Source organism: Fukomys damarensis, unplaced genomic scaffold (genome assembly GCF_012274545.1).
Source record: "Fukomys damarensis isolate Sample0158 unplaced genomic scaffold, DMR_v1.0_HiC HiC_scaffold_2, whole genome shotgun sequence".
Classification (NCBI taxonomy): domain Eukaryota; kingdom Metazoa; phylum Chordata; class Mammalia; order Rodentia; family Bathyergidae; genus Fukomys; species Fukomys damarensis.
The window spans coordinates 3,130,337-3,151,584 of record NW_022900914.1 but is presented as its reverse complement, the minus strand read 5'-3'; the positions used below and the strand labels follow the sequence as shown (position 1 = coordinate 3,151,584).

General features: G+C 44.9%; 1 protein-coding gene across 1 annotated transcript in view; it reads left to right on the top strand.

The window, feature by feature from the left end:
- The window catches only part of Apob (apolipoprotein B), a 41,420-nt gene that overhangs the window by 7,407 nt on the left and 12,765 nt on the right, over positions 1–21,248 (top strand). The window contains exons 8-24 of the mRNA XM_033762857.1: positions 199–418; positions 1,169–1,396; positions 1,608–1,725; positions 1,835–1,981; positions 2,600–2,811; positions 3,140–3,377; positions 4,012–4,188; positions 5,673–5,864; positions 6,753–6,920; positions 7,390–7,601; positions 9,103–9,285; positions 9,863–9,984; positions 17,166–17,376; positions 17,882–18,057; positions 18,166–18,353; positions 18,797–18,942; positions 20,578–20,951. Coding sequence (XP_033618748.1) covers positions 199–418; positions 1,169–1,396; positions 1,608–1,725; positions 1,835–1,981; positions 2,600–2,811; positions 3,140–3,377; positions 4,012–4,188; positions 5,673–5,864; positions 6,753–6,920; positions 7,390–7,601; positions 9,103–9,285; positions 9,863–9,984; positions 17,166–17,376; positions 17,882–18,057; positions 18,166–18,353; positions 18,797–18,942; positions 20,578–20,951 — 3,312 coding nt within the window. The remainder of the gene's footprint in view (positions 1–198; positions 419–1,168; positions 1,397–1,607; positions 1,726–1,834; positions 1,982–2,599; positions 2,812–3,139; positions 3,378–4,011; positions 4,189–5,672; positions 5,865–6,752; positions 6,921–7,389; positions 7,602–9,102; positions 9,286–9,862; positions 9,985–17,165; positions 17,377–17,881; positions 18,058–18,165; positions 18,354–18,796; positions 18,943–20,577; positions 20,952–21,248) is intronic.

Sequence of the window (21,248 nt, the reverse complement as noted above, 5' to 3'; positions counted from 1 at the left end):
CTTCGATCCCAGCTCTCCAGGAGTGCTACCGACCCTCAGGCATACAACGATGAGTCAGTCAAAAACAAAAGTCAAACGCCTGGTGTAGCTGTTTCCTTCTCTTTTCCCCACTGCTGGAGCCTCCCTGGTTTCCGGCTCCCCTTCGACAGATGCTCTGCTGAAGTAAACAGAATTCCTTTGATGCTTTGCCTCTTCCAGGCACCCAGAAGGTGGGCTTGGCCTTCGAGAGCACCAAATCCCCGTCACTGCCAAAGCAGGCCGAGGCTGTTCTGAAAACTCTCCAGGAGCTGAAAGCACTGTCTGTCTCTGAGCAGAATGCCCAGAGAGCAAATCTCTTCAATAAGCTGGTCACCAACCTGAGAGGCCTCAGCAACGAGGCAGTCTCATCCCTCCTGCCACAGCTGATCGAGGTGTCCAGGTAGGACTTCAGTGTTGCAGCCTCTCCGATGTCCTGCAGAAACCAGCAGAACTTTGAACTTCTGCCAGAGAAACTCAAGGGCCACTTATCAGTCCAGTTAATCAATTAGTAAATTATCAGTTAATGTCTGCTGCGTAGACAAAAGTCAGCTGAGTGCTTAGTATTCATGGGCAGAACACACACACACACACACACACACACACACACACACACTGCATTGCCAGCAGCCATGCATTGGAATGTTAAAGCAGGGGGAACCAGTTCCCACATTTGATCAGTGTGTTCTGATTCCTGCTTCTACCTGCATACCCTGGAAAGCTTGGGAGACAGAGGTCTGTGTCCACTGGAAGCTCACAGGCTGGTGGAGAAAGAATTCAGGCAAACAAAATAATGTGACTTCTGTGTAGTTCAAGGCCCTGGATCCAAGGACAGTGAAGGTCACAGAGGGCCCGAGGCCAGGAAAGGACCGTGCCAGTGTTGGCCAGACATGCCTTGACCAAAGGATGCTGGGAACTGTCCTCCTTTGGCTTTAGGTCCTAGGCTCCTTCTGTAGACTTTCCTAGGCGCTTCTGTTCTAGTGGAAATAAATACTCCAGGGAGAGTATGATGCATCTTAGCTCTGAGATGCATTCTGAAAAATAGTTAGATTTGGATAGTGAAGGGGGACAGGATTAAACACGCACGCCCGGGCCGAGATATTTGACGTGCTCTGAAGATGCTCTCTAACTTCTCTGTACTTCTGTCCCCCAGCCCCATCACCTTGCAAGCCTTGGTCCAGTGCGGACAGCCTCAGTGTTACACTCACATCCTCCAGTGGCTGAAGAGTGAGAAAGCTCACCCCCTGCTGATAGATGCTGTCACCTACCTGGTGGCCCTCATCCCAGACCCCTCAGTTCAGAGACTGCGTGAGATTTTCAGCATAGCCAAGGAACAGCAGAGCCGCGCCACCCTGTACGCGCTGAGCCACGTGGCCAGCAGGTCAGTGTCCACAGGCTGCTGCTCCCCCCGGGCCAGGGAACGGACACAGCTGCCTGCCTCCGCCTTCCACCCTGCTGGTTCCTCTTGTTTCTCTGCTGGTCATTTTGAGAGAAAAAGTGCAAAATAAGAAGCCAGCAAACCCGAGCCTGGATTTGAAGAGCGGCCTAAGTGTGCCTCCCAAGTGCTAATACTCCTCTCTCTGACTCCGTAGCTATTTTCAGACGACCCATACGGTGAACCAGGACCTGCAGGATGTGGCGAATTACCTCCAGGAGCAGATCCGCGACACGTGTGCCGGGGATGAGGATCACACCTACCTGATCCTGAGGGTACCTCCTGTCTCCTGTACAATAGGCAGCGTTTCAGAAATGTGCCTCCTGGACCCCCTTGCTTCTCCCTCTTCATTGTGATGAGTTCCGTTTCCTCTCTTTAACGCAGGTCATTGGAAATATGGGCCGAACCTTGGAGAGCATAACACCTGCGATCAAGTCTTCGGTCCTGAGCTGCATCAGAAGCCCAAAGCCATCAGTGCTGATTCAGAAAGCTGCTATCCAGGCCCTGAGAAAGATGGAACTTGGAGATGAGGTAAATGACCCAGAGGGCTAAAAGTGCACCTTTAAGGTGATCGACAGGGTTTGGGAAAGTGTGAGAGGAGTGAGATTCTAAAATTCATCCCATTACTGACTTTATTCTACTATTTTCTAGTTGCAAATTTCAACAAGTCCATTACTTGACTCCTAGAACTATGTGGGTGTGAGCGACATTATTAACTCTGCTGCCCCCCACCACGCAGAACACTGAGATCCTTCCCACTATACTAACCATCACCATCATGAGGGAAAACGTGCCTCTTTTCCCTAGTGTCACCAAACTAGGATAGTTGACCCAGTCCTTCCTTAGCTGGCAAACACCCCAGATCTGGGGAAACTGCCTTTCTCATTAGCTCCAACCTCACACAAAATAACTTGTTCAAAGAACTTTACCTTCACTTAGTGGCACAACTTGGTCATAATTTGTGTATTTTAATGCAATTGCATTCAACATACCCTTAATGGAAGTCCTCTGGGAGGCCACGATGAGCTGGTTGCTCAGGGCAGTGTGTATTTACTGCCAGCATTTGAAGAGTTATTAGATTCATGCATGAGTCAGAGCTGGCAGGCTAGGCATTTGGGGTTCTGAGCATAGGATGCTCTCTTGCTGCAGGCCCAGGAGCTCCTCCTCCAGACTTTTGTTGACAGCACCTTTCCAGTGGAGAAGCGGCTGGCTGCCTATCTCATGCTGATGAAGGGGCCTTCCCAGGCAGATGTTAACAAGGTTATCGGACTTCTCCCACGGGAAGGGAATGAGCAGGTGAAGAACTTTGTGGCTTCTCACATTGCCAACATCTTGAACTTGGAAGAATTATATGTTGGAGAGTAAGTAAGCATAATTTCCCCCGTCTGCCACTGAGGGCCCAGGGCTGGAATTCCAAGCTTCTGTTCTGGCATACGAACTACCTACCTCTTAAGGGACTGTGTTTTCTTCTAAAGCAAAGATGTGTGTGTGTGTGTGTGTGTGTGTGTGTGTGTGTGTGTGTGTGTCTGTGTGTCTGTGTGTCTGTGTGTAGCAGACCATGAGCCAAAGTCTTGAGGTCAAATGAATCTCATATATCTCAGTGATTGAAAATCCATATTTACTTGGGATGTGAGAGACAATGAATAAGTAACATCATGTCCTGGCTCAGAAAGAATTCTTTTCATCTAGTCTGAAAACTTTAGTGAGAGAAGCTCTGAAGGATTCTCAACTTCCAACCATCATGGACTTCAGAAAATATTCCCGGAACTATCACTTTTCCAAGTCTGTATCGCTTCCTTTGCTTGATCCAGTCTCAGCCAAAATCGAAGGGAATCTTCTGTTTGACCCAAATAATTATCTTCCTAAAGAAAGCATGCTGAAAACGACCCTGACTGTCTTCGGCTTTGCATCAGCTGACCTCTTCGAGGTACGTGTGAACCTGAAGAGACTTAAACACTCTGTTCGTTCTGTACAACACCATAAAGAGTCAAGGAAGCACTCAGGGCAGTATCACCCGACCCAGGGGGCTGAGGAAGAGAAGTGCATGTGCTCAGGAGCTTGACACAAGCCTGGGCAACATCTAACAAGAAAGACAAAGAAGAAAGTTGAGAGCCGAGGAGAAGGACAGGAATCATTAGGCAGTTGCTACCGTAACCTCGAGGTCTTCCCTCCTTCCTTCCTCCCCTTCCTCTCCCTCCACTAGGGGTCATATGAAACATGACGCCTTACAATTAGGGAACTGCAGAGGGCTCAGGGAAGCCCTTAGTCAAACTCTAAGGAAGCACAGGGGCTACACAGTGATATCTAGTTTGGACCCCAAATCCACTCTCAACTCTGCATCCTGGTCTGATTATTTATCCTCTCTGATCCCTACCTGCCTCTCCTAAAGAACAGACCGAGGCGAACTTTAAATAGGCAACTTCTGTAACATGCTAAGCTCAGCTCTTCCCTGTCCTATTCACCAAATGCTTATTTAATGAAATGGATGTGAAGATGGGGATGGGAGACGGAGGCACAACTAAAAATCCAAGGGCTTATTCTTGCCCAATTTTCTTTCTCAGATTGGCTTAGAAGGAAAAGGCTTTGAGCCAACACTGGAAGCTCTTTTCGGGAAGCAAGGATTTTTCCCAGACAGTGTCAGCAAGGCATTGTACTGGGTCAATGGTCAAGTGCCTGACCATGTCTCCAAGGTCCTGGTGGATCACTTTGGCTACACCCAAGATGACAAGCATGAACAGGTATCTGCTAAGTTTCTTCTCGAGGGAAGTGATGGGTCCTGGTGCAGAAGTGTTCTTTTCTAAGTCTGAAAGTTATCAAGGTGCTACCTACCTGAAATGATAACTGTAGCTACCTGTTAAGTAGTCCTGTGCGCATGCGGGCCAGAGTCCTCCACAGTCAGGGGCCTCTTGGAAACTCAGTGTCCTCAGGAACCAGATTTGCTAGAGGCACTTTAGGGAAATAATAGAGTGTGAAATCTAGGGAATGGTTTTGTAATCTGATTGTTTTGGCGGGGGGTACTGGGGATCGAACTTGGGCCCTTGTGCTTGTGAGGCAGAGGCAGGAGGCACCACTGAGCTAAATCCCCGGCTAGGGAATGGTTTTGAATTCTAACCTCACTGTCGTCAAGCTGTGTTCATATGGACAAGCTGTTTGATAGTATGTGTATCTGTCCCTGGCAAGTACTAGCAAAAGCACATACCTTACAAGGCTATTTAAAGATTAGATGGAATAACAGGTAAAATGCTAGGCAGGGTATCCAACACAGGAACTGATTATTCCGTAAGCCGATACTGTTATCAGTTTAAATTAGTATTTTCATCGTTAAAACTTCTCCTTTAGCTCTCACTCACATCAGCGTGCTAGCTAATGGGACCAAAATCCACTGTAAATCTAGCCACCGGGCCTCCCTTAAGGAGCAGACACTGGGTGATGTATTCTGGGGCTTTTTTTCCCCCCGCCGGAATATTTGCTATCCAAAGTGTGGTCTGGTGATTAGCTCTGCCTGAGAGCTTCTTTGGCTGTACGTCAGCAGCCCACTCAGGACCTAAGCAATCAGAACCTGCACTTTGGGGAGACTCCAGGGACCCTGTGTCCACCTGCAAGGCTGGGAGGCCTGCAATCACCGGCTCTCAGCTGCCCCTAGCAGTCTCACCTCTCTTCTGATTTGCAGACCTCCACTTGAAGCCGGGGGCTTGGGTCTGTTTAGGGTCAGTCAGTCTACTTTCTTTCTCAATGCATTGGTGTCAGTCTATGAGGTTCTTCATGTTTCTAAGAAAAACAGGTCTGGGATCAGAGTGGGCTTTTTTTCAAGCTTGTGGCTGATTTATGTAGCAGCTACATTTTCTCAAGAAACCCCTCATCAAAGGAGCGAGGGCTGAGTTGAGGAGCCCTAGATTGGCTTAGAAGGAAAAGGCTTTGAGCCAACACTTCGAATCTTGAGAACGGGGATTTCCCCTTATGGTTCCTGCATTTTTTTTAAAGTTAAGGACGATTTTGAAAGCACTACTGCCCCTGACAAGACCTCAGGTTGTTTTCATTCATCTTAGACAAATTATCTTTCCACGAAAATGGAAGGAAGCCTGGTTTCGGTGCCTGCTCTGTACCCCACCTGGGTGTTTGTGTTTCTGCCCACCACGGCCTCCTCGGACAGACCCTGCCTCGGAAACCAAAAGGGTTGGGCAGAGCCAGCATCTCACCTGACACTGTGTTCCTCCAATCCCAGGACATGGTAAATGGAATCATGCCCATTGTCAACAAGCTGATTAAAGATCTGAAATCAAGAGACATGCCCGAAGCCAGGGCCTATCTCCGCATCCTGGGCAAAGAGCTGGGCTTTTTCAAGCTTCAAGACCTCCAGTTCCTGGGCAGGCTGCTGCTGAGCGGAGCTCGCACTCTGCAGGGAGTCCCCCAGATGGTGAGTGGCGGGGCCCCCGCAGGGCCCACAGATTCTCTAGGCCAGTGCTCTTCTCGGGTCGCCCAGATCCCTTTCGTATCCTGGCCGCACTGGTCAGAGAAGGTGCCTCTTCTCCCTGAAAGACACAGGTTTTTGTAGAATTTCAATGAAAACGACTCTTGACTCCAAAGAAATGAAGAGATTCATAATCTTAGCCCACCTTTTAAGAGCTTTAGGCTGACCTAGAAAGCAATATTAAGTGTACCTTACTCTACCTACAATGAAGGCTCCTTCTGATATTGAAATAAAATGATAATTATGAAGGAAAGTATTTGACAAACCATAATGCACTGCCTGACTCTTGGTTATAATTTTATCATTGTAATTTACTAACAAAAGGGAAAATATAGAAACATTTTCCCTATTTTTATTAGAGAAATAATCATGTTGGCTTTGAGAAGACAGACCTCAAGTTATTTTATGAAAATGTTATTTAAAAATAACAACAAATCCATGTGATTAGGTACCTCATTTCAGTGATTCTTGGTTTCAAAGGTTGGCTTTACCATCAAATAATATACATCAAGTGAACTCTCATTTACATGGAGACTCACCAAGAGCAGAACTCAGCCATGATACGTGGTACTTAAATTTCACCAAGCTCTGAGGCCTTCTGAGTCACCAGTTGAAAATGACATTACTGTATTCAATCCCGATTATTTCTTAGGTCCCAGTGCATTGAAATCAGCAATGGTTAATTGATTTGTCACGCTTTTCAGATAACTGAAATGTGCTGGTTCTTTCCTTTCTGGGTGAAGATGAGTCTTTGTCTGGAGTTTGGAAAGGAAAACACCCAAACTCACTTACACGAGGCTTGCTTTAAGTTGATCTCCCCTTTTGGATCTGCAGATTGGAGAGGCCATCAGGAAAGGCTCAGAGAGGGACTTATTCCTGCACTACATCTTCATGGACAATACCTTTGAGCTCCCCACTGGAGCTGGGCTTCAGTTGCAAGTGTCCTCGTCTGGAGTCATCACCCCTGGGATCAAAGCTGGCGTGAAGCTGGAAGTGGCCAACGTAAGACTCCGCACCAGTAGCAGACAAATCAGTGGTTGTTCTTCTCCCCTAGGGCGAGTTTCTTGGGCACATTCTTGAAATGTGCTCCTAGCTCCATACAAAGCCCGTCGTCATTGTAGGCCATCATTAACTTTTATGGGAAGAGCTAGCATTCCGCCCGCATGCCCTGCCTCTCCACTCTAGTTGGGCACGGCAACAAAACAAGACCTCAGCTGTGTCTCAGCAAATGCTTGTTCCCGACACCTTTCTGTCTGGCTAGGTTTCAAGCTGACCGAGGTGCTCCGGAGCCCTGTGAATCTAGCGCTAGAGAACTGAGAATTTGGCTTTGCTTCCTCCAAATAAACGACAGTAATGTCCCCTGGGGTGTGAGTTATCTGGAGATATTTACTGTGGGATGAGAGCGTGGCTGGCCTGACAGCCAGAGGCTGACGTATGTAACAGAGCTGAAGAGCTGTCTTCTGACCTGCAGATGAAGGCCGATCTGCTGATGAAGCCCTCCGTGTCCGTGGAGTTTGTGACAGACATGAGTGTCATCATGCCAGACTTTGCACGCAGTGGGGTCCAGATGAACACCAATTTCTTCCACGAGTCAGGCCTGGAGGCCCGCATGGCCCTGAAAGCTGGTCAGCTGAAGTTCATCATCCCTTCTCCACAGAGGCCGGTGAAGCTATTCAGCGGCAGGTAATGCTCCAGCCAGGAGCTCTGGGCCAGACTGGAAGAGTGTTGAGAGCGCGTCTGCAGAATTCTTCCTGGCCAGGGCACTGGCTGGGATAACCTGGTTCAGTGAGGCCGAAAGGAGGGAGGGAAGGCGCTGGATAGTTTATTCTTACCCAGACTCAGACATACGAAACCTTTTCTTCTATTTTCCATACATTTCTTAATTGGCCTGTATCATTCTGTTTGAGACTCAATGAAGATCTTCTGGTTAATCAGTTATTAGTAGGTTGTGAGAGGTTTTTTAGAATGAAGAAATACTCGCTGTGGAGAAATCATCCTTGTGAAATGAATGTGTTTCTCCCAAAGAAGCACTGCAGGACACACTGATTTCTGTGGTTCCCAGCTCAGAGGGTAAAGCATGAAATCCCCAGTCCCGCGATTGGGGACCCAGCCCCATATGGGAAGTTCCATTCTCAACTACAGTCTCCACCGCTGATTTATCTTAGTTTCTGTGTTTTGGGTGCATCCGGTCGCTCATTCAGAAGTAGTATCCAATTGCCCATCAGGTGCCCAGCCTGTCGAGCAGGACGCACGAGGGCCCTGGCCTTCAGAGCGTGCTCTTGCTGGAAAGAGAACGTAGCGGCCATGGAGTGAGGGCCAGGTGGGAGGCGGTGCAGGAGCACCACGAAGCCGTGCGTCGTGGAGCCTGTGGGTGCTAGGAAATGCTCTCTGAAATCACACACGATCTGCTGTTGAGGGCTGTTTCACTTGACCATGCAAAGGAGGAAGGAATGCGCGTTCCATCCATAGAGATGGGCGCATACGATGACCTGAAGGACAAAATAGTTCAAGGAGGTGGAAGAGGCTCAGTAGGGAGCTTAGGTGAGCGACGGCAAGGAGAAGAGGGCCCAGGTCAGACCACACCAGCCCCGAAAGCCACCCAAAGGGGTTTGGACTTTTCTGAAGGGGAAGGAGTTGAAAAGCGGGGTATAGCTGGAACAGGCTGCTGCCTTAGGAGAAATACTTGGGCTGCAAGGTGGGAGTGGGGAGGAAGCACAACTGCAGACCGGAGAGCGTTGTTACGGACATGGGCAAGCAGGGACGGGGCCCACGCTGGAGAGCACTGAGCAGCTCTAGAAGTCGCAAGAGTCACAATCCCGAGAGCCTGGCGATTGGCTGGCTGCACCCAGGGAGAGACACAGGAAGTGTGTGCCCTTTGTTGGAGTAGAGACCACGGGAGAACTGCGGGCTCGGGGGAGATGGTAAAGTCCATTTTGGTTGGGCTGCCTTTGATGGCCTAGGAAACAATCAGGTAGAACTACTTAAGGGGAGTTGGGCCTCTGGGTCAAAGCCAGTAAAGAGTTTTGAGCTTTTCCCCCTATTATTATATATTTCTTAGTAAATCAAATAACTTGAAGTGGGTCTGCACAGAAAGGTAGAAAGGAGGAGAAGTCACGTACTTGGTCAGAATCCGAGATGTTCATTTTGTGGCTGAAGAAAACTCAGATCTTTCCTTCTTCCCCAGAAACACACTGCATTTGGTCTCCACCACCAAGACGGAAGTGATTCCACCCCTCATTGAGGACAGGCAGTCCTGGTCAGCCTGCAGGCCCTTCATTGCTGGCCTGAGCTACTGCACCACCGGTGCTTACTCCAATGCCAGCTCCACACAGTCCGCCTCCTACTACCCACTGACAGGGGACACCAGGTGAGGCGCCCAAGCCCCAGCCCACTCTGCTAACCTTCTGCACTGAGCCACTGCACAGGGCAAAGGGACAGTGTCACGTGGTGCAGGCCTGAGTCACCAGGCTTGTGGACTTGTCCCACTCTTGGTTGCCAAAATTGTTGGTCCTCTGGCCAACTCTGCTGCTGTCCCCTCTTTCCCTTTGGGCTCTGGAGATCACAGCAGATTCCAGCTCGATCCTAACTCATTGTGACAGTTTCTGAGCTTCCAGACCCATTGGTGTGAGCTTCTTGGAGCTTCTAGAGAGCTCAAAGCCTGCACCATGCTCTGGGTCTCCTTGTCCTCCACCCTCCCACTCCTACTTCCTTTGCTCGGCTTTGTGGACAAAACCAGCCGACTCCTGCTCTACCTGTCCAAGGGCCCTGGGAACCCTAGGATCTTCCCTTGCTTTGGGGTCTTGGGGGGACGAACAGGGACCATCAAGATCATTATCAGTGAAGGACAAGAGATAATGCTAAAATAAGGGCCATGTTTTTACTGCACTTGAGGCTGAATTGTTTGAGGGCTGTTATGACCATTATTGATTTATATCCATTTATAGATATGAGCTGGAACTGAAGCCTACAGGAGAGGTAGAACAGTACTCTGCCAGTGCAACCTATGAACTCCAGAAAGAGGACAAAGCCCTGGTGGACAGGCTGAAGTTTGTAATTCAGGCAGAAGGTACGTATCCACAGAGGCTGTTCTAGCTCTGCCCATGGTCTCAGGCTCAGGACTCCAGAGGAGAACAAGCTTACTATAACATTTTAAACAAATGTTGACTGAGAGCCCAGTGAGTACCAGGACTAGCACGGAGGCCAACAGAGAACAATGGAGAAGAAAGCTCAGCTTTCATGGAAATTGCAGGAAACAACCAAGCAAGTAAATATTAAAGACATCAGACCAGTGCGAGGGGTGCTTAGATGGACCTACGAAAGATAGGAGAGGAGCAAGGAAGGAAGGCAGTGAAATCGGGAATGGTACAGAAATGCTTTCCTGGTAAAGTAAGCATAGATAAGAGCTGGGATGGGACAAGCAGATCTGTAGTGAGAAAGAGTGCTACAGGCTGAGGCCCAGTAGGTGCCAAGGCCCTGAGGCTGGAGCGTGAAGGCCATGTCTGAGGGAGGGAAGAGGGCACCGGCATGGCTGAAACAGAGAGGCTTCAGAAAATGGGATCAGAGAAATGCAAGGGGGATAGGGAAAAGGTGGTCTTATAAGCCATGGGCAGAACTTGGTTGTTTATTTGTTTTCCTCCTTTTATGACTCAAATTTTCAAATTTTATATTTCAAGAAAAAAATAAAACAAATTTTCACAATCGAATAATAAGAATATCGGTAGTTATTACACTGTATCATTACCATCATACTCGTTAGTACAAGTCGTAAACCAAAAGAAACAAATGGTAGCACGAACCTTACTTTTCAATGAACTAAGATAAACTAGAAGTATCAATGAAATGATTAGCATATCTATTGAAATGTTTTTTAAAAACAGGACCTCTCATTCTTATTTTCTATTTGTCTCTCGTCTGTTTTGATCTCTATTTGTACTTCTCACATAAGGTAAAACCATGTGATACTGGGCTTGTGTGCGTGACTTATTTCACTGAACGTTATGTTCTTCAATTGCGTCCATTTGCCCGCCAGTGCCTCGGTTTACCTTTCTTTACGGTAGTGTCATACTCTGTTGGCGGAAACACCTCATTTCCTTACCCATTCCATCTGTTGAAGGACACAGGCGCTGTTTCCAAGACCTAGCATTATAAGTTGTGCTGCTACAATCATGAGTATGCAGCTATCTCTGTAATAGGATTTTAGCTCTTTGGGGAAGATACCTAGAAGGGCATCTGGGTCAAATGTAATTTCTGTTTTTAGTTTTTTGGGGAATCTCCACACTGATTTCCATAGTGGTTGTACTAGTTGACATTCCTGCCAACAGCGTAGTAGAATTCCTTTTTCCCCACATCCTGGCCAGCACTTGTTATTATTAGATTTCTTTTTTTGATGGCCTTTCCTTCTGGGGTAAGATGGTATCTCCATGTAGTTTTGATTTGCATTTTTCTGATGGCCAGCCATGATGAGCATTTTTTCATGTATTTATTATGTGTATTTATTTGTCTAAGATAGGTCTATTCATTTCAGCTTCCCATCTTTTGATTGGGTCTTTTATTTGGGGAGTCTAATTTTTTTAATTCTTTCTATATTCTTGGTGTTAATCTTCTCTCTCTCCCTCTGAGAAACAGCTGACAACAATTTTTTTTCCATTCTATAGATGGTCTTTTCCCTCTAGTAGATGTTTCCTTTACTACGCAGAAGCTTTTTGATTGGATATGATCCCATTTGTTGATTCCTGGTATTATTTTTTGTGTAGCATTGACGTTTTCTGTTCAGAACGTCCTTCCTTATGCCTATGTCCTCAAGAGTTATGCCTATTTTGTCTTCCAGCAGATGTTTCTATTTTAACATTTAGATTTTTGACCGATTTTGATTCTGGTTCAGTACTTGGTGAGATTTATGGGTCTAGACTGAATCTTCTATTTGTTAAAGAAGCTATCTTTCCTCCAATATATTTTTTTCTCCTTTGTCAAATAGTTATGTGTTCCTGGGGTTGTTTCTACTTCTGTTTTGTTCTGTTGATACACATGCCTCTTTTTGTGACAGTACCATGCTGTTTCAATCACTATAGCTTTATAATATAACTTCAAATCTGGGATTATAATGCCACCTCCTTTGCTTTTACTACCGGGATTGCTTTTGCCATTCTTGATCTCTTCTGATTTCATATAAATTTAGTGTTTTCTCTATCTCTGTGAGTAATAACATCAGTATTTCTATTGGAATTGCATTAAATCTGTATATCAGTTTGAGGAGTGTAGCCATTTTGATTATGTTCATTCTACCCAACCAGGAACAAGGGATATTTTCCCATTTTCTGTTGTCTTTCTCAATTTTCTTTTGCAGTCTGATCTAATTTTCACTGTAGAGGCCTTTACCTCCTTAGTTATGTTAATATCTAGGTATTTAATTTTTTATGCTAGTGAATGGTATTGTTTTTCTAACTTTATCAATGAGTTCATTATTAGTGTCTAGCAATCCTATTGATTTTTATGTGTTTACACTGCTGAATGTGGTTATCACAATTCTAGGAGTCTGTTGGTGGAGTTTTTTGAGTCTTGTAAGTAAAGTCATGTCATTTGCAAATAATATTTTTACTTCATCCTTTCTTATATGTGTCCCTTTTGTTTCTTTCTTTTGCCTGATTGTTCTGGCTACTATTTCAAGGGCAATGTTGAATAGAAGTAATAAGTATGGATAGCCTCATCTTGTTACTGATTTTAGAGGGAAAGCTTTCATCCTTTCCTCATTTAATAGGATGTTGGCAGTAGGTTGGTCATAAATGGCTTTTATAATGTTAAGATAAGGTTCTTCTATACGTATTTTCTGTAGGGATTTTAATCATGAGTGGATGTTGGATTTTGTGAAAAGCTATTTCTACATCAGTTGAGATGTTCATGTGATTTTTGTCCTGGCTTCTGTCTAAGTGATAAATGACATTTATTGACTTGTGTGGGTTGAGCCATCTTTATGTCTCTAGGATGAAGCCTAGTTGGTCTTGATGTATGATCTTTTTGATGACTTGTTGCACTCTGTTTGTCAGTATCCTGTTAAGGATTTTTGAATCTATGTTCATTAGAGAAATTGGCCTATAGCTCTTTTTGGTTAGGTCCTTGTCTGATTTTGGAATCAATATAATGGCAGCTTCTGAGAATGATTTCAGAAGCACTCTTCCCTCTCAATTTCTTTAAAAATTTTGAGGAGCATTGGAATTAGACCATCCCTGAAGTTCTTGCAGAATTTGACCACGAATCCATCAGATCCTGGACTTTTCTTACTTGACTTTGTTTTGTTTTATTTTGTTTTGTTTCTTACTGCTTCAGTCTCATTGCCTGTTATTGGACTCTTCAAGATTTTTAAATCTTGTTGGTTGGTTCATTTTTGGCAATTCATATGTATCTAGGAATCTCCATTTCTTATGAGTTCTCTAATTCCTTGGTATATAGGTTTGTGAAGTAGTTGCTAGTAATTTTCTGGATTTCATTAGTGTCCATTGTGATTTCACCTTTACATTTCTAATTGCATTAATTTGTGTCTTTTAGGCAAATGGTTTGTCTATTTTAATTATTCTTTCAAAGAATCAGCTCTTCAATTCATTGTTTCTTTTTATTTAGTCTTCATTTTGTTAATTTCTACTCTGATCTTTATAATTTACATCCTTGTACAAGCTCTAGGTTTGTATTTTTCTTGTTTTTCTAAGACTTTGAGGTGCATTATTAGGCTATTTATTTGAGCTTGTTCTATTTTTCTGATGTGGGTACTCACCACTATGAACTTGCCTTGCAGAACTGCTTTCATTGTTCCCCATAAGTTCTGGTATGTTGTACTGGCATTATCTTTTAATGCTAGGAACTATCTTGTTTTTCCTTAATTTCTTCTGTGGCCCATTGATTATTCAAGAGTGTGTTATTCAATTTCCATATATCTGCATGGTTTCTGTGGTTTCTTTTGCTATTGAGTTCTAGTTTTATTGCACTGGGATCTGATCATGTGCATGGCAAAATTTCAATGGTATATCTTGGAGAATGTACCATGTGCAGCTGAAAAAATGTATACTCTGTTATTGTTGTATGGAAAACTCTGTAGATATCCATTATGTCCATTTATTCAAAGATTTTATTCAACTGTGGTATTTCTTTGATGATTATTTGTTTAGTTGATCTGTCTATTTGTGGTAGTGGTGTATTGTGATTCCCCAGTGTAATTGTATTGATGTTTATCTGATCTTTTATCTCCATTAGAGTGTTTATGAAGTTGCATGCACTGTGGTTTGGTGGATATATGTTTGTAATCTTATCTCTTCCTGTTGAATATTTCCATTAATCAAGATGTAATGTCTTTGTCTCTTTTAATCAGCTTTGGCTACTCCTGCTTGTTTTGGGGTTTCCATTGCATGGAATACTGATTTTCATCCTTTGATTTTTAGCCTATGAGTTTCTGTTTGTGTTCAATACATTTCTTGTATGCAGTATACCATTGGGTTTTATTTCTTGATCTGTGTCTTTTTTTTGGTGAGTTGAGTCCATTTACATTGATAGTTATAATGCGTATGTGTTGACTTGTACCTGTCACTGTATTAATTTCCTGTTGCTGTTTTGCTTTCTTAACCTTGTACCACTTCATTCCTAGCCCTACCTGGTGTATTCATTTTACTGGTCCTCTTGGCACTGTGAGCTGCATTGTCACCTTCTAAGACATCCTTGAAAATTTTTTGGAGTGTTGGTTTGTGGTCATGAATTTCTTTGGGTTTTCTTCATCGTAGAGGTACCTTCTTTCTCCATCAATTTTAAAAGATAATTTTGCAGGATATTACCATTTGTTTTGGAGGTTGTTTTCTTTAGAGCTTCCAATACTTCATTCCATGATCACCTTGCCTTTAAAATTTGTATTGAGAAGTCTATTGTAATTAAGATGGATGTTCCTTGATATGTGATCAATTGCTTTTCTCTAGCAGCCTTTAGCATCTGTTCTTTTGTTGTATTTTTCAGTAGGTAGCATGCAGTATTTTTCTTTTTTATGGGCATGGCTATTTGGGGTTCTATATGCTTGACTTATCTGTATGTTAATTCTTTTTCCATGTCTAGAAAGTTTTCTACTATTACTTATGTAAATAGGTGTTTATGCTATTTGTGCTGTTTTCTGATTTTCCACTAATTCCAATTACTCAGATATTAGACTTCTTTGGGTAATCTAGGAGGTGTTGAATCTGTTCCTTAGTTGTTTTTAGGATATCGTTCATTGATTGATCATTGATTACAGCCCTGTCTTCCAGATCTGACTCTGTCTTCACCCTGGTCACTTCTGCTACCCATACTTTCAATCATGTTTTCAATCTCCAGATTTTGCTCGGAGTCTTCTTAGGGACTTCAGTTCTTTTTTATGCTGGGAATTCACGTTTTTACCGCTCATTAGCTCCGCTAGCTATTTGTCAGTGTCTTCTCTAGGCCCCCTGATCATTTGACCATTACAGTCATTATGTGATTGGTTGTATCTTCTTTAAATCCGCCAAGCACCTTCAGAACTGCTCCACCTCCACTCTTACCCTTTCAGCCCTATCTCATGCGTAGCTTGTGATTTCCGGCCCCTCATTGCTCCCTGTACTGATTTGGGGCGAGTGTGGAGTTTTGGAGGCATTTTGTTACCTTAGCTTTTCATGTTTCTTTTTGTTTGTCTGTTTGTTTGTTTGCTGGGGTTTGCATTTCTTTGGACCAGTTCCCCAAGCTTTGGGAGAGAACTACTGTTTATGAACCCCCAGGCTCTCCAGATATTGGCATAGAAAGAAAACCAGTTGCCGGCCACTACTATGTCAACTGGATATGAGAAACTGGAGGAGCCTCTCGTGCACAGCCCTTCACCAAAACAAAGAGGACTCTGGTTTTAGTGAAGACAGTCAGGCCCCCCCCATATTAACTTATGTCTTTCCGGAGCTCTGATTTCTGCTGGATGTTGGCAGCAGTGCCGCTATGCTACCGGCCTTATTCAGAACCCCGAGGATCTCTCCCATAGAGCCTGCCGCTCACAACAGAGCTTAGGGCCTCCAGGGGATCCCAGGAGCTCCCTGTTTAGTTCCCACCCTCTCCAAGCCTGTCTCCCAAGGCTGTCTCTCACCCAGCCTCCCTGGAGGGGATTACTGCAATTCTGAAGGGAGCCTCCTCTCCTGGGTATCGGTCTCTTCTTCAGCCAGGCTGGTCTGTTAGTTGTCAGCTCTGTTTCCCTGTGCTGTGGAGATCCCAGGAACTGGGCATGTGGCTCTTCATTCTGGAGTGCTCCGAGCTCAGATGCAGGTCACCAGCAGGCTGTGGCATTTGGCTGGGGAGGGTGGTTGCTTCCCAGGTCCTCCAGGCTTGGGCCCAGGTCTCAGGCAGCAAGCCACAGCAGCCTGCCACTTTGACTGTTCCTGTGATTGAAATGAGAAGCCACTGGAAAGTTTCCATGAGTTAATTTATGTTTATGTTGAAAATAAATCGTAGGGAAACAAGGACAGAAAAACGAGTACATCATTTACGGCAGTAATCCAGGCAAGGTGCTTCAGATTATAGCGGTGGCAGGAGAGACAGGAGAAGTGGTAGCTTCTGGCATGTTTTGAAGATTAGCCCTGCATCCCTTGGACGAGCTACACATTCCCTATCCCAGAACCTTTGTACATCTGATCCTCTGCCTGGAAGGCTCCCTCCAATATTCAACAGCATCCAAATATGGAACTTGTAACTGTTGAATCCTGTAGAGCCCTCGAAAAGAACAAAATCATTGAAGCCAACCGATTTTCTTCTCAATGGTCACAACACAAAGGGAGAAGCTCAGCTCCTCTCTTCCTGGGGCCTCTGCCCATGACCCTTCAGCAGAGAGAGCTTCTCTGACCACTGCATATGAAATGGCACTGCTTCTATCCGTTTCCATCCTCTCATCTCGTGTCTAGTTTAACTTTTCTTCGTTTTCATAACATCTGTCACCATCAGGCGTGGATATTTGACTTGCTCGTTGTCTATTCACCTGCACTGGAAGGTAAGTTCCACAAAGGCAGACTCCCCTGTGCCGGATCCAGTGCCCAGGGCACAACAGGCCAGCAGCAAATGCTTGGAAATCAAGTGATTATATGAATAACCACAGCATGAGAAAGGAAGGTAAAAACCTGAATGGTGCCTTCACCCAAGCTCATTGAGTACTTGGGGTTTGCCTGCCTTTTCTGCTCCTCCCTTTTCACAAGTAACTTCTAAGCACGTCCTCCTTGATCCTCTTATGCACTCTCCTAGGTGTGAAGCAGACCGAGGCTACTTTGATGTTCAGGTATAATCGACGGAGTAGGACGTTATCCACCGAAATGCAAATTCCAGATCTGGACGTCAACCTCGGGACCGTCCTTAGAGTCAGTGACGAATCTTCTAAGGACAAAAAGTCTTACAAACTCAACCTAGATATTCAGAACAAGAAAATCACTGAGATTGCATTCTCAGGCCACATAAGGTAAGGAAGGCGTGGAGGCCTGACCTTAGCTGCAGGCCAGGCTGGGCCTTCTTCTCCTTTTTCCTTCAGCTTTAGCTCTCACCAAGCCAGGTGCGGCCTTGCTCTGCAATTTTTGTAGCACCGAGAACCGTCAGTGCTCTGAACCTCTGCACATTTGCAGTTGGATCTTCCTATCACTTATTAAGCACTTAACTACCCACTACCAAGAATTAAGCTCAGTGCGTTAAAAGAAGACATGGAAATGGTAGCAAAAGGTGTTTTATTTATTTGATGAAGGCTGTAGAGCTAGGAAACAATATTGCAGAATGAAAACAGCTATCCAAATGCATATGTGTCTCCCTGTACCTCCCTGCAAAGTGCTCGGTGTTGGCTTTGGATCTATCTATGGTCATGTCTGTTCCCATATCTTGTTTTTGTCACCGAATATGGAACCGCTAACTGTTAAATCCTGTGTGTCTCCTCGGAATGACAAGATAATTGGTGCTGACCAATTTATTCTCAATAGTCACGACACAAAAGGAGATGGCAAGATCAAAGGCGTTGTTTCCATACCGCGTTTGCAAGCAGAAGCCAGAAGTGAGATCCTGTCCCACTGGTCTCCCACCAAATTGCTGCTTCAGATGGACTCCTCTGCTACAGCCTATGGCTCGACAGTTTCTAAGAGGGTGATGTGGCGTTACGGTATGTGGCTCCTTCCCCGGGTGAGCTCTACTCTGGGTGCTGTCGGAGTAGTCACAGTCACCGGTGGACCTAGCACCACTGACAGCTCTTTCCTGTGTGCATTTTCAGATGATGAAAAGATTGAATTTGAATGGAACACAGGGACCAATGTGGATACCAAAAAAGTGGCTTCCAATTTCCCTGTGGACCTCTCCGGTTATCTCAGAAGCTTAGAGATGCATGCCAGAGGTCTCCTACATCACAGAATTCCTCAAGCAGACATGTCTTTCTGGGACATGGGTTCCAAATTAATAGCAGTAAGTATGAATCAGCCAGCAAAATACATGCACGGTTGTAAGTGCTCATTACGTCCTCAACTCTCGGTTAGGCACAGGGGGAGGCCTGGAGATATGTATGGCATGTTTCATACGAATGCTTCCTGGCCTGGGAAACCCCTAGCAAGAAAATGTTATGCATGCCTAGTTACCTGGTTACCAAATGAACGGAAGCACTTGCTGTGCCGAACTAACTAAGGTATCAGAGAAAGCTTTGAGATACTCACTAGGAGTCTAACTGCATTATTCTTATAAAATGGGGGCTGAGATCAGCGACTGGAAACTTCTCTAATTCATTTTTACCTTTCAGGGCCTTGTCTGGCATGACAGTTGACCAATTAAATCTAGAGTATCAGCCAGTGTTATTTGTACTTTGAGGCTCACCAGCCCCTTATTTGCTCTAAAAATCTTCTGTCGTTTTGTAGACAACGAACACATGGCTGCAGGAAGCATCCGGTCACCTTCCTTATGCCCAGATTTTACAGGCTCATCTCAGTGGCCTAACACAGATGGACCTCCAGAAAATGAGTTTGCCGTATTTCCACATGCCTGACAACCTCTTCTTAAAAAGGTAAGAGAGGAAACTGGAGCACTTTCTCAAACCATGCAGGTTAAATGGGACATGTTACTGACTGTGACTTAGACTTTCATTTTTAATTTAAAATTCTGAGAAATAATTTATCCATTTAAGGAGACTGATAACTGACATAAACACTGTGACACTTTTTCATTATTAAATGTGAGGTCCAAATGTAAAAACCAACAGCGACTGGAAGATGATTGGGTACATTCATCCTGAAGTGTTTCATTCCCTGCAATCTGAATTTAAAGGCCGCTTGGCTTTCTTCCATTATGCGCACATGGCCCCTTCCTTCGGGGTCAGGATGTGCTCAATCTCAACTGACTATGAGGAATTCAAGAGTGGGTGGAGGAGTCACTGACAGTGTTTCTGTTGAGTGTGGCGGCTCAGAACAGCAGTGAGCATGGACGGAGGCAGCCTTCCAAGGGACTCGGTTTGACAACACTGTGCAGTCCTCCCAGGAGAGTCAGATTCCAAAGCACTCAGCCCATTTTTATCTTTACAAAAATATGTGTGATGCTTTGATTACTTTAACAATCAGAGCACAAGTTGAAACAAAAACTAGCCTTGTCTAAAGGTATTGGTCTTTGTACTGTCTTCAAGATTAAAAATATAAGCAGCCTGTGTTATGCAGGCCTTTCTGTAGTCTGTGACTGAGCGCCACAAGTGTGCAAGGCACCCAGATGGACAGAGACCACCAAGGAGAAGGGAAAGGATGGCAGCTCCCAAGCACAAGGACTGTCTGCACTGCTCATGCTTTGGCTCCCCAGCATTGGGCAGAGCCTTCGCGGTCAGTCACCGATCATCTTCTTGCTGAATATGAGGACCCTGGATAGGTGCAGTCAGCTCCTTTTACACTATTGCAACAAATGGTTTTTATTTGCTTATAACAGCCAAACATTGTAGTCCTACTGTATGTCTATGTTGTCATAATAGTCTGTGGTATGTGCATAATATTGAAAATGTTGCAAAGTGCTTCTAGGTATGCTTTATCATTTGATAACCAAAGGGTTTTCCATGAGGTCATCAGAAAGGGAACTGCTATCCCTACTCTGCATGTAACATCAGAGAGATTTATAGAAACTAATTCCCTAAAATAACAATGCCAGTGAGACTATCAGCCAGGTTTATTGATGCTTACACTTGTGCTCTCTCCACACATCGAGTTGTCTCAATTCAGTTTAGAAAATTTATAGGAAGTATCCACTCAGTACAAAATACTAGGCTAAATATGGTGAAACGATAGAAACTGGATACCGTATAGTCCTTCCTCCCAGGAGGACACCATACAGAGACTGACAAAGGAACGAACAGCTGTTATATAAGCAGAGTTGGGACATAGTCTTCAAGATAGGTATAAGGGACTATATCACTAAAAGAATGAGACAAAATATCTGTACTTAGGTGGGGTGGTGATGATGGGGGGCTGAAAAGGTTTTGAAAGGGTTGTTTGGAAGACAGCAGAAAATGCAAAGGGATCCAGGTACCAGGAATAGCTCAGTAAAAAGTGCAGAGTGGGTTTGGGAATCGGGCAGGTGCAACTGCTGGGAAGACCAGAAGGCCAGGAGCTCTGGTGGTGGATTTGATGGCTGGCTGTAAGGATATGACCTTTGTTGCTCATTTCAGTGATGGCCAAGTGAAATATACCTTGAACAAAAACAGCATTGAAGTTGAAATTCCTTTGCCTTTTGGTGGCAAATCTTCCAAAGATCTGAAGATATTTGAGACCATCAGGACACCAGCTCTCAACTTCAAATCTGTGGGACTCCACCTGCCATCTCGAGAGTTCCAAGTCCCCACTTTTACCATTCCTGAGTTGTATCATCTGCGGGTGCCTCTCCTGGGTGTCCTCACCCTCTCCACTAATGTGTACAGCAACTTGTACAATTGGTCCGCCTCCTACACTGGTGGCAACACCAGCAGGGACCACTTCACCCTCCAAGCTCGGTACCATGTAAAGGCTGACTCTGTGGTCAACCTGCTTTCCTACAGTGTACAAGGTGAGCTGTGCACAGGTAAAGTGTGCACAGGACCGACTCGGGGTAACTCTGGTGGGAAGGAAATGACTTAAGCTTTATGACAGATTTCTTCCTTGGTACTTGGAAATCTGTTAATTCATCCAACTGTATTCTGCTAGGCAGTAACAAAAAAAATGGTCTTATATCCCAGGAATGATGATTCAGTGTGAGAAATGCTGTGATAGTGCAATGAGCAAGAGTGGAAATACTCAATACGCGAGACCAACGAGGTCTATGGAGCTTAAGGAAGGCTTCCTAGAGGAATGCCTTTTGATACTG